Genomic DNA, 15,272 nt, shown 5'->3' with positions numbered 1-15,272 from the left:
TGAGTGGGGCCCGGCCTTGAGGACAGGAAGAGGAATACTCTAGAGAGCTGGGTGCAGGCTGACACGTAGCCTGGGAGGGGTTCTGTGTGGGTGGGCAGGGGCCCCACCTGGCTGGGCCTGGGGTGTCTACCCCCTCCTGGTGCCCCAGCCCCCGGTTCCCTTGACTCTGGCATTTTTTTGTGTGCCCTCAACATCCTGCACCTCCTTCCTGGCCCACCCAGACCGGATGGGAGGTTCTCCCTTTGCCTCGACTGCCCTGCATGCCCCTTCCTGGAGCGGCCCCCATGGGTCCTGGCTGCAGGGGCCGGGGGCTGCGTGCGGAGGTCGGCCTGGGTGTCCACGTCTAGTTCAGCCTCCATCTTGCCTGGAGCTCTGGTTCCCCGTGCATTGGGGGAGCAGGTCTTGGGGGTGAGCCTGGGCGTCGCCAGGGCTGGCGGGACAGAGGCCCAGCAGAGAGAGTGAGCAGTCTCGCCCCTTAGGCCGAGGAGGAGCTCATCAAAGCCCAGAAGGTGTTTGAGGAGATGAATGTGGATCTGCAGGAGGAGCTGCCGTCCCTGTGGAACAGGTGAGGGGCGGAGGTTGCGGGCTGTGCCCGGCCTCCCATCCGTCCGCTCTGCTCTGGGCCCTCCTGGGCTGCCCGCCCTGACCTGCCAGTTCACTTGGTCCTCCCCTCCCTCCTGCAGCCGTGTAGGTTTTTACGTCAACACGTTTCAGAGCATCGCGGGCCTGGAGGAGAACTTCCACAAGGAGATGAGTAAGGTAGGGCCTAGTGACCCCTGTGGGCCTCAGAGCCTCGGGGAAGTGGTCCGCCTGCCAAGGGCCAGGGGCAGAGGCATGGGCCCAGTTTCCCGTCCCCTGCTGGGGTCGGATACACACTGGTGACCACAGTGTCCCTCTTGGGCCCTGGGGAGGAGCTGCCCAGCCCCTGCCCTAAAAGAATAGAGTGTCAGGGCCAGTGGGAGCTGCTGGGGAGGCTGTGAGCTGGATCCCCTCCCTGCTCCCAGCTCTGTTCTCCCGCTGGCACAGAGCCAGCCCCTCTCCAACTGTGAACGCGTTGGTTCTCAGTCTGCCTTGGCCCGGGGAGCTCAGTGTCAGTAAATGGCGGCACTTTCGCGATTCATAGGCAGATAATAAATTACTAGAATTTTCTCAGTTTAAAAAATTTTCCTCATGTTTTTTAAGAGATTGAATCCGGTCTGCTTTATCTACAGAATCTGGTGTAAGAAGGGGTCCGATAGCTTAAATTCCTGTGCTGTGTTATTTTCATCTTGATCTGGCTGGCAGTTAAATTGCAAAGCTGCGTTAGAGAAACAGCGTAGGCAGCGGGCTCCCTCCCTGGGCCGTGGGGGGTCTGACCATCGGGCCCAGAAGAATGAAGCGATCGTGGTGGGTTCCAGGCCCCGGGCAGGCGGCCGAAGGCCAGCCTGCGTCTCTGCTGAGTGACCACCCACCAGCCCGCGTCTGGGTTCCTGCCTGGGAGGCCTTCCCTCCCCTTATGTTTCCTTCTTCTCTGCCAAGATTTGAGATAACATGAAAATTTTTAAAAAACGGAGAGAAGTGTTTGGGGAAGAAATCGTTTATGTAAAGTGGGAGAAAAACTCAGCTGTGGGCTTCCTGGTGGTTAAAACTGAAGGGAACTACCGCCAGTGAAGAACCCCCCGGTGCATGGGGTGTGCTTTCGCTGAAGTCTCTGGCAGTTGTAATGTGGCCTGAAAGCATCTTGGCAGATGGCTTTAACGATGAGGATAAACAGTTATTGTGCAAAAACAATGGAAAAAAAATGAAAAACTGGGCAAGTGCTAAGTGGCGTTTTTAAGAAATCCCTTTAAGTAGAAAGAAGAGAAAGATGGTTCCCGAAGTAGTAACTGTTGGCAATGTGGCCCACGTCCTCCTCCCTTTTTCTCCTCCGTCTTTCTGGGGCTGGTGTGCTGGTCCCCAGCTCCCACTGATGGAGCTGGAAGAGCTTGGGGAGGGGCCTGTGGAGGGAGAGAGGCGGGGTGTTATCAGGGAGAGTGGGGCTGTCTGGTGGCCCCTCTCCCCATCCCTGCTCACCTTCTGGCTGTCCTTCCTGCAGCTCAACCAGAGCCTCAGCGATGTGCTGCTCAGCCTGGAGAAACAGCACGGGAGCAACACCTTCACGATCAAGGCCCAGCCCAGGTGTGTGCCGCCCCTGGGAGGGCTGTGGGCAGGTGTGGTCTGGGGCGAGGCTCTTCCCTGAGGTCCCCCCTTTCAGGCTTGGGCACCCTGTGCTGAGAGGAACAGGCCAGGGCACCCCTCCTCCTCCAGTGTGTCCCTTCGGGGAAGGAGAACTCCTGAGGGGCTGTCTGCAGATGCCCCTGCCCAGGCCTGGCCTTCCCATCTGTGGAGCAGCAGTCGGGGTGCCTGGCAGCTTTGGAGGGGGGCTGGGGTCTGAAAGATCCAGCATTTGGAAAGTGAGTGGGCCTCGTGGAGCCGGGGTGTGACCTCACCTCTACCCTCGCTGGCTTCCTGGAAGCCCAAGACCCTGGCCCGTGGCGTCCCTCCTCCTGCCCGGCTTCCCGCAGTGAAAGCTTGAGGGAGAGGGGGAAGCCACAGCAGGTCTGGGATCCCTTCCTCTCTGGCTGTGCAGTACACGCAGTTGTGGCACAGGCTAGGGAGCACCAGTGCACCCACTTTTCTTGTCTACAAAGAGGGTGATTGAGTCTGCTTCTGGGGTAACTGGGGTGTTCCCTAGGACGAAGAAGCCAGTCAATAGTCGATCAACATTATTGCCCCTCTTCACCCGGAAAACACAGCATGTGTGCCTGTGAGAGGGGCCACGGGGTGCCCTGGGGGCAGTCAATGTCCAGAGGTGCTCCCCAGGTCACAGCCTCCCTCGCTGCACCTGCCTGGCCTGATGGTCCCGGTGGAGCGTCTAGGTTGGGCGAGGAGTTGGGGGCGCGGCCAGGCCGGCCGTGCAGGGCAGCTGGGACCAGGCTGCTCCGGGAAAGGGCTGGTCTGGGTGGAGAGGAAGGACGTGGGGCTTGTGAGCCTTCTTTACACCAGAGGGGCCCATTTGGCAGCCAGGTCGCCTTCTCTCCCAAGGCCCCACCCCGGGCCACCCACCCCACTCCTTCCTGCACCCTGGGCCCCTGGAACATCTGTGTGGCTAGACCCCAGGCAGGGCAGGTGGCCAGCACTGTCCCCAGGCTCAGCTTCAGGGCTGCGCCGTCTTCTGCTCATTCTGTCCGTGCCCCCTCAGGGCACCTGGCAAGATGCAGAGGCTGGCGGGGGCCCTGGGATGGGACAGGGCCCCGAGCACAGGGCCTGGCCCCTTTTACAGCCTCCTGGAGTTAGGGGGGCTTTGCCCCTTAGCGATCCTCTGAGCAGAGGGGCTGCCGATGAGGGAAGGGAACCCCCCACCCGGCAAGAGTTTTCCCCCGATGAAGGCCCCCTCGTCCCGTCCGTCCCCACAGAAAGAAAACTAAACTGTTCTCCCGGCTGCGCAGAAAGAAGAACAGGTACCGGCAGTGAGTGCCGCGTGGTGGGGCCGCATGCGCCTGGCCCCACCGAGGGCGCCGCTAACCCCTAACCTGCCTTCCTGTGTGCGGAGCGCCCGCTGGGCCCTGTGCCCAGTGTGTGTGGAGGGGCAGCGGGGCATCGGTGGGAATCAGGGCAGACAGCCTGGGCATGTCCCTCTCGGGCTGCGGCCCGCCTGGGAGTGAGACGGGCCAGAGTGCGGCCAGAGGGAGCTGGGGGCTCGGGGAAGGGGCTGCGGGCACAGCGGTTTGCGGGGAGTCTACGTGCACGTGTGTGTGCTGGATGTGTGTGCGCTCTCGAGGGTGGCAGAGTCGTTCCCACAAAACACCTTCAGTAAAGAGAAGGAACCAGCGGTGTCCCTCACTCACATGTGCGTCCCGCCAGTCACCCAGACCTTTTTCTTGCAGGTGGCGGTCGCTAGACCTGCTCTGCCCAACACGGTGGTCGTAGCCCCTGTGACCGAGGAGCTGAATTTTTCATTCTGTTTAATTTAAACGTCAGTTTGAACAGCTGATCTCAGTCAGCACTGGTGCAGAGACTCTTTATGCAAGTTCAAACACAGATGTTTATTTCCTGTCCCCTGGGCGCCCAAGTGGCGGGCTGTGCACACCACGTGTCCTTGTTGGCCTTGAGACATGGTGGGGACCTGGCCCTCCTATCCCCACCCCTCTGCTCTGAAGGCTCCGCTCTTTTGTTACCCGCTGGCTCTGCCCGTGGCCTCCCCTTCGACTGGTTTTCCAGGGGAGCCAGTGGGAGCAAGGGCTCGGAGACAGTGATGGCATGGTGTGGCTGGGGAACCTGTGTGCTGGGTGAGGGTGCGGGTGGCAGGGAGGCCAACTGGGAGGCCCGTGGGGTCAGGCTGGGTTTTGCAGGGGCTGCTGTGTGGTGTGTGGGGTGACACTCACTTTGCCTCTAGGATGTTTGGCTTTCTTGTGCTGTGGGGCCTGGGCCCCCTGATGGAGGTTGGTGGGTGGCTGGTGGGGCCCTGGTGGCAGCTTCCGGACCTGCTCGGCACCCTAGGGACCGCAGACCTCAGCTCAGGCTCGCCCGTGATGTCACTGCCTCCAGGGCAGGCCCTGCTGCGAAGACGCGCGTGTCCCCACGTGTTCGGGCCACGTCCCCTCCTTCCGCCCTGTCTCCTGCACACCTACATGTGGTTTCACACGTGGACACGTGGGGACACACTGTGCACATGGACGTGCTGTTTTCACAGCATGTCTGCGGACACACTCGAGCCCCCTAGTTTCCCAGCATCTATGTGGAAACACGCTTACCCTCCTGTGCACACACGTTTCCACACACGGGTCCCCAGGTAACCCCTCCATCAGGCTCCCTCTCTGTCTCGCCTCTACAGTGACAACGCCCCTGCGAAAGGGAACAAGAGCCCCTCGCCGCCACCCGATGGCTCCCCTGCCGCCACCCCAGAGATCAGAGTCAACCACGAGCCTGAGCCAGCCAGCATGGCCATGCCTGGGGCTGCCCTGCCCAAGTCCCCGTCTCAGGTAGGCACGTGTCTCGGTGGCCTGTCCCGTCCGAACCCTTCCTCCCTCCTGTGCTGCCGTCAGCCCCCCTTCCCAGTCCTCTGTCCCTGCCCCGGGCCTGGGCAGCTTTGGATCCAGAGCCTTGGCCCAGAGAGGGCCTGGCAGGGCCTGGGCCTGGCTCTCCCTGGGGCCCTTGCAGGGGCATCTGTGACTCTCTCTGCTCCTTGAGTGTCCTCCCCGACCCCCCACCCCGCTGCCGCGCCCCCATCTTTCCTCTTCCCCAGCCTCCGGGCTGCTTGACTTTCTCGTCTTCCTTTCCTCCCTAGACGCAGGCTCTGGGCCCCCAACCCTGAGAGCAGCCAGAACTCTGGAGGCAGCTGCTTCTCTCTCTTTCTCGACTTCTTTCTTGCAGGGGCCCTTGTAGGACCCTGAAAGGGACGGCAGGAAGGAGGGCTCAGCGAGGGGATGGGGGGAAGCCTGGCCCCCACCCCCTGTCCCCACGGGGTTTCTCAGTGTCCCTGGGAGCTGGAATGGGAGAAAGGAGGCAGGGGTCCACCGTGCAGCCCGGCCTGAGCCCAGCTAGGCTTTCCCTGGCCTGTTTGGCCCCTGGCCGCAGCTCCCTTGGCTGTCGGCCCCATCCCGTTGCCAGCTGATTTGGAGAGCAGTGCTGAGAGCCCGCACTTGACGGGCACTTACACTGACGTGCTCTCAGCCTGAAGGTGCCAGCGTTCTCTGTAATTTCATTCGTTGTCCTCACTGCCCCCTGCGAGGCAGAGGCTGTTATCACCCCAACTTGACAAATGAGGAAACCCAGGCATGGAGTGGGGTGTGACTTGCCCGAGGTCCCCCAGGTGGGTGTGTGACTGTCTTCCCGGCCCTCCATGCAGGCCTCCGTGGTGATGGGAGAGGCTGGGCTGCGGCTCCTCAGGGAGGTGTGCTGGGGGGCCTGGCTGGGCAGGAGCAGAGCGGGTGGGAGGGGCGGGAGGCTGGGCGCCGGCCCTTCCTCAGCTCCTGTTTCTCTCTCCAGCCTCCCCCTGGTCAGTGGGAGCCCAGACCACGCAAGTGGCGGCCTTGGCCTTCGGGGCAGGCCCTCCAGTTCCCTCTCTGTCCTGTTCTGTTCTCTCCTGTTCCTTCTCACTCCCTTGTCTTCCTCCCCGCTCCTCTCTCTGCACAGTTTTCTGACCTCCGGCCTCGTACCCCCTCCTGGGTGGTCTTGGTGTCTGTGTCTTGGGGAGCAGTGCCTCTTCCTCAGTTGCCAGTGGGGCTGGGGCTGGGGCGTGACTAACCGTGGCTTTGTCTCTGTTTGTCTGTCTCCCCCACCCCTGTGCTCCGCTGTGCCTCCCCTGCGGCCCCCCACCCGCTGCTGACCCACAGCTCCGGAAAGGCCCACCAGTCCCTCCGCCTCCCAAACACACCCCGTCCAAGGAGGTCAAGCAGGAGCAGATCCTCAGCCTGTTTGACGACACGTTTGTCCCTGAGATCAGCGTGACCACCCCCTCCCAGGTCAGCCGCGGCCACCGCGGCCCAGCTCTCTGCCCCTCTGTCGCGTTCTCGGGGTGTGCATGGCCTCGCCTCCATCCCACCCCTGCAGAGGTTGGCCCTGAGCCTCCCTCCTCTCATCCATCCATCCCTCTATCCATCCATCCATCCCTCATTTCTGAGCATGTGCACCAGACACAGGGACCCGGTGAACCGTCCTAATAGAGACAGTCAGCACAGCAATGGCCTCTCGATTCCACTGGTGCTTTGGCCAGAGGGGGTGGGGAGCACGAACGACCTGGGCCAATCAGGGAAGGCTTCTTGGAGCAGGTGACGTTTGCCATAGTGCTTTAGCCAGAGGCAGCAGCTTGTGGGCAAGGAGGGGTGAGAGCCAGGCTCAGGACCTCCTGGGAGTACGGTGTGTCCGGAGAGCATAGGAGGTGACAGACACACAGCTGGGAAAGCCCAGCAAGGCACTGAGACGGTTGCTCCCAGGGCTGCTGACAGCCACTTGGAGGTGGGGCGGTGTCTGGGCCACAGAGCAGGACTGCTACTGTACATGCCCGCCGGAGGTGTCTGATGCCCATTCATGGGTGGTTGAGGGGAAGGCGGAGCAGGCAGGTCACTGTGGGAACAGAGCCGTGGGCTACATGTGGTTGGATCAGCTCAGAGGCTGTGGTGCACAGGCCACTCCAAGCCTGGCTTCCAGGCCTCACAGCCAGGGCCCTGTCCATGCCAGGCCTCCCCTTTTGTGCAGGCTAACTCGTCCCAGGCTGTGGTGGGCCCGAGTTGCAGCACTGCCTAGGGGTCTCTGGGCTCTGCCTCCCATGGGCTCCTTGGCACAAGCTCAGAGGCCTGGAGGGGAGGGGAAGGGCTGGAGGGCTGACTGTGGAGGGGGAGGCAGCTGGGGTCAGAGGACAGTGCCCTCTGCTAAGATGGGCTTAGGGGCAAGCGGGCTTCAAGCCTCCATGAGGGGATTTCAGGTTAGAACTAGGAACTTTCAATACAGGGCAGTTGGGGGAGGAGGGTTGATGCTAGGGGTGCTCCCGGCGCTGTGGGGAAACCACGACCTCCAGGGCAGCTGGTGGCTGGGATGCTCCAGGCCCTGAACCTGCCTCTGCCTCAGGGCAGGAGGGACACGGGGTGACACCAGGGCTAGGAGACGCTGCGCAGGGTCTGGAGCCAGCGGCTGACCCACCTGGCCTTGTTTGGTTGTTGGTCCCCTCTGGGAGGGGGTAGGTCCCCTATTTGACAGGTGAGGAACCTGCGGGCCTCACCTGCAGCCAGGCCTCCGGGTCAAGTGGCCCTTCCCGGGCTCCTGCATGCCTCCCTGCGCCCCTGCGTCCACTCCTGGGGTCTGGTCTCTGCCCCGTGGGGCTGGGGAGCGCACGCCGTGGGCGCTGTTGCCCGGGGCTGGGTGGGCTCATCCGTCCACGACGTGCTGACGTGCTGTCAGGGCTACTCTGCTGGGCTGTGGTGAGTAGCCTGCGTCCCCGCCCCGAGGACGGTTCTGGTCCCGCATGGTGGGAGGCTGGCCTGCTGGGAGGCGGGCAGGGGGGATGTGACCCTGTCCCCTTGGAGCATGAGGGGGCGGCTGCCTGGGCTCGGCTGACTTCTGAGAGGGGACGGGTGTTTGGGCCACATGGGAGAGAGAAGTGCCGTGTGCAGCTGGGGGGAGGGCGCCCAGAGGCCACGTGCCACGGTGTCCTTAGAGACAGCAGTGACCCCCCTCCCTGTCTCACTGAACAGGGCTAGACCTAGAGGAGAGTCAGTCGCTGGGGGTGAACTTGGGCAGGGGGCGAGTCCACTTGGCCTGGGCTCCCTGAACTCGGTGCCTCGGCCCAGTGAGGATGCCGGGGCCCCTGAGCTGGGGGTCAGTGGGCACTGAGAGTTCTCAGGACCACGGGTCTTGGGTCTCCCTGACAAGTCGCAGCTCAGCTGGGAAGTCTCCTCTGGGGAGTCCCTGCCCCCGCTCCCAGGTCTCAGGTCCTTATAGGTGGAGGGCCTCAGGGGCTCTCTCAGACCTGGGCACAGCCCTGCCTGAGCCCCGGGGGAACCCCTCATAGGAGATGGGTTGAGCCAGCCCTCCTCCTAGGAAGGCAGCATGTCCTCCGGTGCTGGTGCTACGCGGCTTGTCCTCTAGGGCGGCTCTGGGAAAGACCCAGCTTCCTGTAGGGCTGGCTTCTCACAGTGTGGACAGGCCCCCTGCGCCTGCCGGCCACCTGCGCCTCCCTGGGCTGCACTCTGCCTAGCTGAATGGGATCCTTGGGGGTGGCTGGGGGAGGACCCGTTGCGTGAACACGGTGCGTAGGTGTTGGGGAGCTCACGTTTAAGATTGTGTGCTGGCGCAGCCCTGAGCCGGCTGGGGGCAGGTGTCACCACAGGGTGACCTGTCTATCTGGGGCAGCACGGGGAGGCCTATGCCTGTCTGGAGGCCCTCTGGACCAGGAGAATGAGTGTGGTCATGTCCAGCCTAGGCCGTGGCCGGGCTGCTGCTGGACGGATGCTGAGGTCAGGGGCCGCTTCGTGGGCACAGGTGGAGGAGAGAGCTGGGGGCTTGGCATTGGTCAAGTGAGCAGCTGCCTGGACCCACATATGAGGCAGGCCCCAAGCGTGTCCTTGTATGGGTGGAGCTTGTGCCAGGGTGTGTGACATGGGCCGGGCCCTTGTGCTCAGTGGGTGTGTCTAGGGGTGTGGGCCCGCTGTGCGCGCCCTCGGGAGTGCTCCCGGCCTGTTGCTAACTGCCTTCCTCTTCTGCTGCTGCTGCCAAGTTTGAGGCCCCGGGGCCTTTCTCGGAGCAGGCCAGTCTGCTGGACCTGGACTTTGACCCCCTCCCGCCTGTGGCGAGCCCTGTGAAGGCGCCCACGCCCTCTGGTCAGGTTGGTCTGAGCCCACCACTGCCCACGGGCCCGCCCGCCTCTGGGCACTGGGGCCAGGGTTCATGTCCGCCCAACGGCCGTGTGGGCCCCTTTAGAGGACCACCTTTGGAGGTCCTGGTGTCACCAGGTTCTCTTCTCACTCTCTGCCCTCTCCCGGAGCCCGGGCCCACAGCTCTTGTCACCTCCTCTGGTCCTGCCCACGGGGAAGGGGAGAGGGCAGACACAGGTCAGCCAGAGGACCCTCAGGAGGAGGTCAGCCAAACACTCACCTGGCAGCTTTCAGTCTGTCTCAGGATTCTTTCCCGTCCTGGTGGCAGCCCCGGGTGTGTGCACTGCCTGCCCTGGGGTCTCAGCCCCCTGGAAGGTGTCCGGGACTTGAACCTCTGGAGACCGCAGAGCCCAGCTCTGCTCTGCCCTGTCCCTGCTGGGCTCTAGGACCTGGGGCAGTGTGGGGTGGGCTCCCTGGGGCTGCTTGCCTGTCCCCGTCTCTAACCTCTGTGCTAACTCTGCCCTTCTCCCTTCTGCTGCGCTCAGTCAATTCCGTGGGACCTCTGGGAGGTAAGCTGTGTTTGCTCTGTGCTCACCCCTCACAGCTGCCCCCCTGTGTGTCCTGGGCCCACCCGGCTGGGTCCTGCACTAGCCAGGCCACTGTGCGTGCACGGCTGTGCCCATGCACACAGGCAGCTGGCCTGGGTGCCCGCGTCTCCAGCTGCTCCATTGCTCCCACTGGGAGACCGTGTGCCTGCAGCCAGGCCCCATGGGGCAGGGGCTCCTCGTTTTAACATGAGAAGAGTCCTCCGTGTTACGGCCCAGGGTCAGGGCTTGTGAGTGGCCCTAGATGGTGACCAGCTGGTCCCTCAGGCTGGATAGGGTGTCCCCCTGCCAGGCTGAGGCCTGTGGGCAGGTGGCCTCGGGGTGGAGGGTCCGTGTCCTTGAGCAGCTTTCTAGGGGTGGAGACCCCACCGGGCAGTGGCCTCCGGGAGCTGCTGGGACAAAAGGGAGGGCGGCATGGTTCTAGAAGCAGAGAGGCAGAGCAAGGCCAGGTGCCTCCCAGAGGAGTGTCATTGTCACCTGGAGGCTCAAGGAGGATGGGGGACTTGCCCTACAACTGGTGACACAGCCCCTGCAGGAACAGGAGGGGCTGGCGTGATAGGGCCAGCAGTCCAGGCCGCGGGGCTCTCAGCTCCAGGAGGTGTCACTGGGGGCCAGGCAGGCAGATCTGTTTTCATGAGCAGATTTTCGCTGGTGCTGAACTGCTGGGCTGCATGCGACAGGTGTGCACCTCCTGTCCCCTTGGCAGTGGTAGAAGCGAGGAGGTGGGGGTATGTGTCCCTCCAGGGGGTCTTCATCTGTCCTCTTTGGGGCTCTGGCCAGACTGCCGGCCGCAGGCCCCCAGATGCTCCCCTCTGCCAACCTGGGCCGCTCACGACTGTCTTCTCCTGTCTCGTGCCCCCACCCAACACCCCCCCCGGCCCCCACCCCTCTTGCCCTGTTCTCCCCGGCGGCCCGTCCCTAGCCCACAGAGAGTCCAGCTGGCAGCCTGCCTTCCAGGGAGCCCAGCGCTGCCGAGGGCACCTTTGCTGTGGCCTGGCCCAGCCAGACGGCTGAGCCGGGGCCTGCCCAAGTAAGTGCCCCCACCAGCCCCTCACCTGCCCCTGCCTCTGGGGGTGTAGCATGGAGGAGGAGCCCCGAGGAGGGGGCACAGGACGGACAGGACCACCGTGGGACTGAGGGTGAGGTGAGGGCCCTGAGCCTGGAGGCCCCGGGGGGCGGCTCAGGTCAGGCCAGCCCCTCGCCCACTCGCCAGCTCCACCCCGGCCTCCCAGCTCCGGCCTCCCACGTGGGCAGGAGGAGCAGTTAGAGCACCTCCTGCTTACGGTGGGTACTTTCCAGAATTCTCTTTCAATCTTTGGCCTCACCTAGACACTTCCTCCTTTTCCAGATGAGGAAGTGGGGACCAGGAGGGTGGAGTGACTGCTCCCAGACCTCGGGAGTGGCTGAGTTCTGGTGCTGGCCCGGGGCAGCCCGCCTTTGCCTTGCCTGGGCCCTCCCCAGAGGAGCAGCCTGTGAGGGGCCGGCCAGCCAGGCGGGTGGCGGGGAGCTGAGGCTTGGCCAGGGCCCAGGCTCAGAGGGCAGGGGCTGCAAGGGGGACGCAGGGGTGGCAGCCAGGCCCTGAACTGGGTTCTCAGCAGCACATCCCCTGCTGCCAGCACTTCTCCAGCTGCTCCCTGTGCCAGGGCCTTTGGAGGGGCCCCCCGTGCTGGGCAGAGGCCCTGGACAGCTCTGGGCACCTCTCCTTGTCCTGGGTCCTGGCCCCAGTGCCCTGGCCCATGTTGACCCCCCACTGGCATTTGTGTTGCAGCCAGCAGAGGCTTCGGAGGTGGCGGGGGGGACCCACCCTGCGGCTGGAGCCCAGGAGCCCGGGGAGACGGCAGCCAGTGAAGCAGCCTCCGTAAGACGGCAGGACTCGGCCCTGTCTTTCCCTCCCGCCGCCCGCGGCTTCCCGCCCCGTGTCCTGCTCTGTGCTGGTTCAGGTCACGGTTCCTGTCAAGGAACCTGGAGGCAGGCTGGTCTGGCCTCAGGCACAGACACCCCCCTCTCTGCCCGCGCGCCCCCGCTCTCCAGGACCCCTTCCCGCCCTCGCTGACCCATTGTCCCACCCGCAGAGCTCACTCCCGGCAGTGGTGGTGGAGACCTTCTCAGGCACTGTGAACGGCGCCGTGGAGGGCGGCAGTGGGGCCGGGCGCTTGGACCTGCCCCCAGGGTTCATGTTCAAGGTGAGCTGGGGCTTGCTGACACCCAGCCTCTGACCACCTCCATCATCAGATGGGGGCCCCCTCTATAGATGAGGACCCTGGCCTGAGGCTAGGTGGTCGGCCCACAGAGTCCACCCCGTCCACCCCTGCTGCCCAGTGGGCGAGGCGATGTCTGAGCCCTGCTCTGGGTCTGCTGCTCTCACCTGCTCCTGGGCCACCGCGTCGCCATGTTGGGCCTGGTGCCCTGGGCGGGGCTGCATGTGGATTCAAGGGCGCAGAGGGAGGGGTGCTGAGCTCTTCCCACCCTCTGCAGGTGCAGGCCCAGCACGACTACACAGCCACCGACACGGACGAGCTGCAGCTCAAGGCTGGGGACGTGGTGCTGGTGATCCCGTTTCAGAACCCAGAGGAGCAGGTGAGGCCGGGCCTGGGGCCGGGTGGCGCGGCCAGCAGCGGCGCTCCACCCCTCCCCTCCATCCATGACCCTCCGGTCATCTCCCCCTCCTGCCTCTCTCCCTCCCTTCCCTTTGCCCGGCTCTGGCTCCCACTTTGCCATCCCCTCCGGGTCTCCGCCGCCCCCCTCAGGCTCTGCCTGCCTCTCTAAACTTTCTGTACCCCCTTCTCCCTTCCCTGCCCCCCAGGGCCCTCCTCCCAGGACATGAACCCAGGCTCACTGCTCCCTGAGCCCCTACCCTGCAGCCTCCCCCTCCTGTTGGGCTCCTGTTGGCCCCACGTGGGTCCCGCACGCCGCCCCAAGGCCAGCCCTGCTCAGTCCACAAGGACCATGGGCTCTGGGACCCCTAAGCCCCTAGCCCTGTCCCCAGCTGGTCCTCCAGACCCTCCTCCTGCTAGGGCCTCTCCTTGTTAGTGGGTGTCCTCAGAGTGGACTCTGCTGAGCCTGGGGCCAGTGCAGAGCCGGGACAGGACCGCTCCCTCAGTCTGGACTGCTTCATTCCGGTCACGGAGGCCCCTCAGCAGGAGCTCTTGTTTGTGGGGTGCAGCTGGTGTGGTGGGGGTGCCCATGCGATATGCAGGTGGCAGCCGTAGGGCCCAGGGGCCTGCTGGGACTCTGATCTGTCTAATCCTCTACAGGTTCCTGTGACGTAATTGTCAGAGTGGCTGAGGGTGGGAGGAGGGCTGGGTTTGGGACCAGGCCAGCCTGGGTGCGGCGTCCTGGGTACTTACTGAGGCCACAGTGGGTGGGAGGTTTGTGTGACTAGGGCTTCCTGGTCCTGAATCCGCTGATTCTCCCAAACCCCCACTGATCACCCCAGTGGACCAGCCTCAGGCTGGGTGGGGTTTTCAGCAGAATCCTGGCCCCCAGCACGCAGTGGGAGTCACCTGGGGTGGGTAGAAGCCGCTCAGATAGGACACAGTAGGGTCTGGGACTAGGCAGGTGCAGAATGGAGTAAAGACCCAGGTGGGTCCCAGCTGCCCAGGCGGCGATGGCCGCAGCTCCAGACTGGGTGTATGGTCACTGCAGGCCCAGGGGTCAGGGTAGGGGCCAGGGAGGGCATTGGGGCCTGGGGAGATGACCCCTGTGCGGGGTCAGTATTAAAGCAAAGGGCCCATTTGACTCGGAGGGCTTGGTGGGTTGGCCTCAGTCACTCCAGAAACTTTCACGTGGCCAGTGCCCTGCAGAGCTTTCTGTCATTGTTCGTGGAAGGCCGGAAGGACAGCTGCCATCCTCAGTGATGCGTCCTCTGTGGGCACAAGACATGGGGAGCTCCTTGCCAGGGGAATGGAGGGGTTGTTTAAACATGTTCAGACCAGGGCTGCTGTCAGGCCACGTTCTACAGTGAAGAGGACTTACCAAATGACAAAGAGTTATTAAATCCACCTGCTGAAGGGTGGGATGGCTCCCCGGTGGGCTGGTTTGGTCTCAGGTGAACAACAGGAGTGCTGCCTGGAGGAGGCGTCCTTTAAGGGGGGGTGGGACAGAACACTGCCGATGGGCGGGAGCACCCCTCTCCCTCCCCATCCCCGTCCCATGCTCCCGCAGGATGAAGGCTGGCTCATGGGTGTGAAGGAGAGCGACTGGAACCAGCACCGGGAGCTGGAGAAATGCCGGGGTGTCTTCCCCGAGAACTTCACCGAGCGCGTGCAGTGAGGCCCGCGGGGGCGCGTGCAGAGCAACACCTTTTCCGGAAAAATGTGTGTTTCTTTTTTTTTTGTTTGTTTTTGTTTTTCTTCCCCCTCGTTTTTGTTTTTAAACGTTTGAAAAGCAAAGGGAAATGGAGGGGGAGAACTGAGCCGAGAGGTTCTTCTCCCAAAGACGAAGTGGTTTTTCCAAAGAGCCTGGTTCCGGCGAGCCCGGCGGCATCACCAGTGTTCCAGAAGCTGCTGTGTCCCCTAGTTGAGTTCCTGGCCGCCTCCCTGCCTGTGCCCGTGGGTGTCGCCGTCGCTGCAAAAGTGCCTGGCCACCGGCAGGGCCTGGGGGGCCACCGCGCTTGCCTGAGGTTGGGCCGCGCCCCGGGCCGGGGTCCTCTGTTCCTGGCAGCTGCTGAGGGTGGGGTCCCATCTCCCCAGAGACCAGCCTGGCCTGGCTCCGCCCCGCAGACCGTCTGTGTGCTGTTTGAAAAATAAATCTTAGTGTTCACAACAACACAAAACAAACAAACAAAAATACCCAATGAAAGCTCTCAGGAAACGTGTGTATGTGTTTTTCTCTCTCCACGTCTGTCTGCTCTGCGGTGGAGCCAGATGATCTGTGCTTTTGTCCAGACAGTCCCCTGCAGGCCCTCTGCCCTGGGCAGGTGCTGGGGGCACGAGGCTCCAGTCTTGGCCTCCCTGGCTGGTGAGTGACCGCCGCCGCCTTCTGAGTTTTCCTGGGCCCAGACCCAACCCAGCTTAGGCCCCTGCCTCTGACGTTTACACGGGCGGCTGCTTGGGAGACCCAGCCCTGTGCCCCGCCATCCGCTGGGTGCGCCTCAGTGACGTTATTCAATACGGGTGAGAACTCGGGGCGGGGGCAGTCCCAGAGCTGCCTCTCGCCGATGAGGAACCTGAGGCCCAGGGAGTTTTGGTGGCTTGCTGGTGAGTGGTGGGACAGGAGCAGGGGCTGGACCTGGGCTGCTGGCCTGGGGGGGCAGCTCCCCCTTCTTCCCATCGGCCTTCCTCTCCAGCGTGAAGGCCCCCCTCCCCCCACCCTCCGCCACACAGCCTGGTCTTCAGTCCTG

General features: G+C 63.6%; 1 protein-coding gene across 20 annotated transcripts in view; it reads left to right on the top strand.

The window, feature by feature from the left end:
• The window catches only part of BIN1 (bridging integrator 1), a 51,953-nt gene extending 37,210 nt beyond the window's left edge, over positions 1-14,743 (top strand). For 2 of the 20 annotated variants that reach the window (XM_032479189.1, XM_032479192.1), the window contains 13 exons: positions 480-565; positions 684-759; positions 2,075-2,157; positions 3,435-3,479; positions 4,853-5,000; positions 6,354-6,482; positions 9,230-9,337; positions 9,872-9,895; positions 10,854-10,961; positions 11,700-11,789; positions 12,004-12,114; positions 12,407-12,508; positions 14,096-14,743. In XM_032479189.1, coding sequence (XP_032335080.1) covers positions 480-565; positions 684-759; positions 2,075-2,157; positions 3,435-3,479; positions 4,853-5,000; positions 6,354-6,482; positions 9,230-9,337; positions 9,872-9,895; positions 10,854-10,961; positions 11,700-11,789; positions 12,004-12,114; positions 12,407-12,508; positions 14,096-14,203 — 1,218 coding nt within the window. In that variant the 3' untranslated portion in view covers positions 14,204-14,743. The remainder of the gene's footprint in view (positions 1-479; positions 566-683; positions 760-2,074; positions 2,158-3,434; positions 3,480-4,852; positions 5,001-6,353; positions 6,483-9,229; positions 9,338-9,871; positions 9,896-10,853; positions 10,962-11,699; positions 11,790-12,003; positions 12,115-12,406; positions 12,509-14,095) is intronic. The other 18 variants (XM_032479191.1, XM_032479194.1, XM_032479195.1 and 15 more) reach the window with 12 other exon arrangements.
• Positions 14,744-15,272: the final 529 nt, after the last annotated feature.

The sequence above is a fragment of the Camelus ferus genome, chromosome 5 (assembly GCF_009834535.1).
Source record: "Camelus ferus isolate YT-003-E chromosome 5, BCGSAC_Cfer_1.0, whole genome shotgun sequence".
Classification (NCBI taxonomy): domain Eukaryota; kingdom Metazoa; phylum Chordata; class Mammalia; order Artiodactyla; family Camelidae; genus Camelus; species Camelus ferus.
This window is presented reverse-complemented; position numbering and strand designations above follow the sequence as displayed.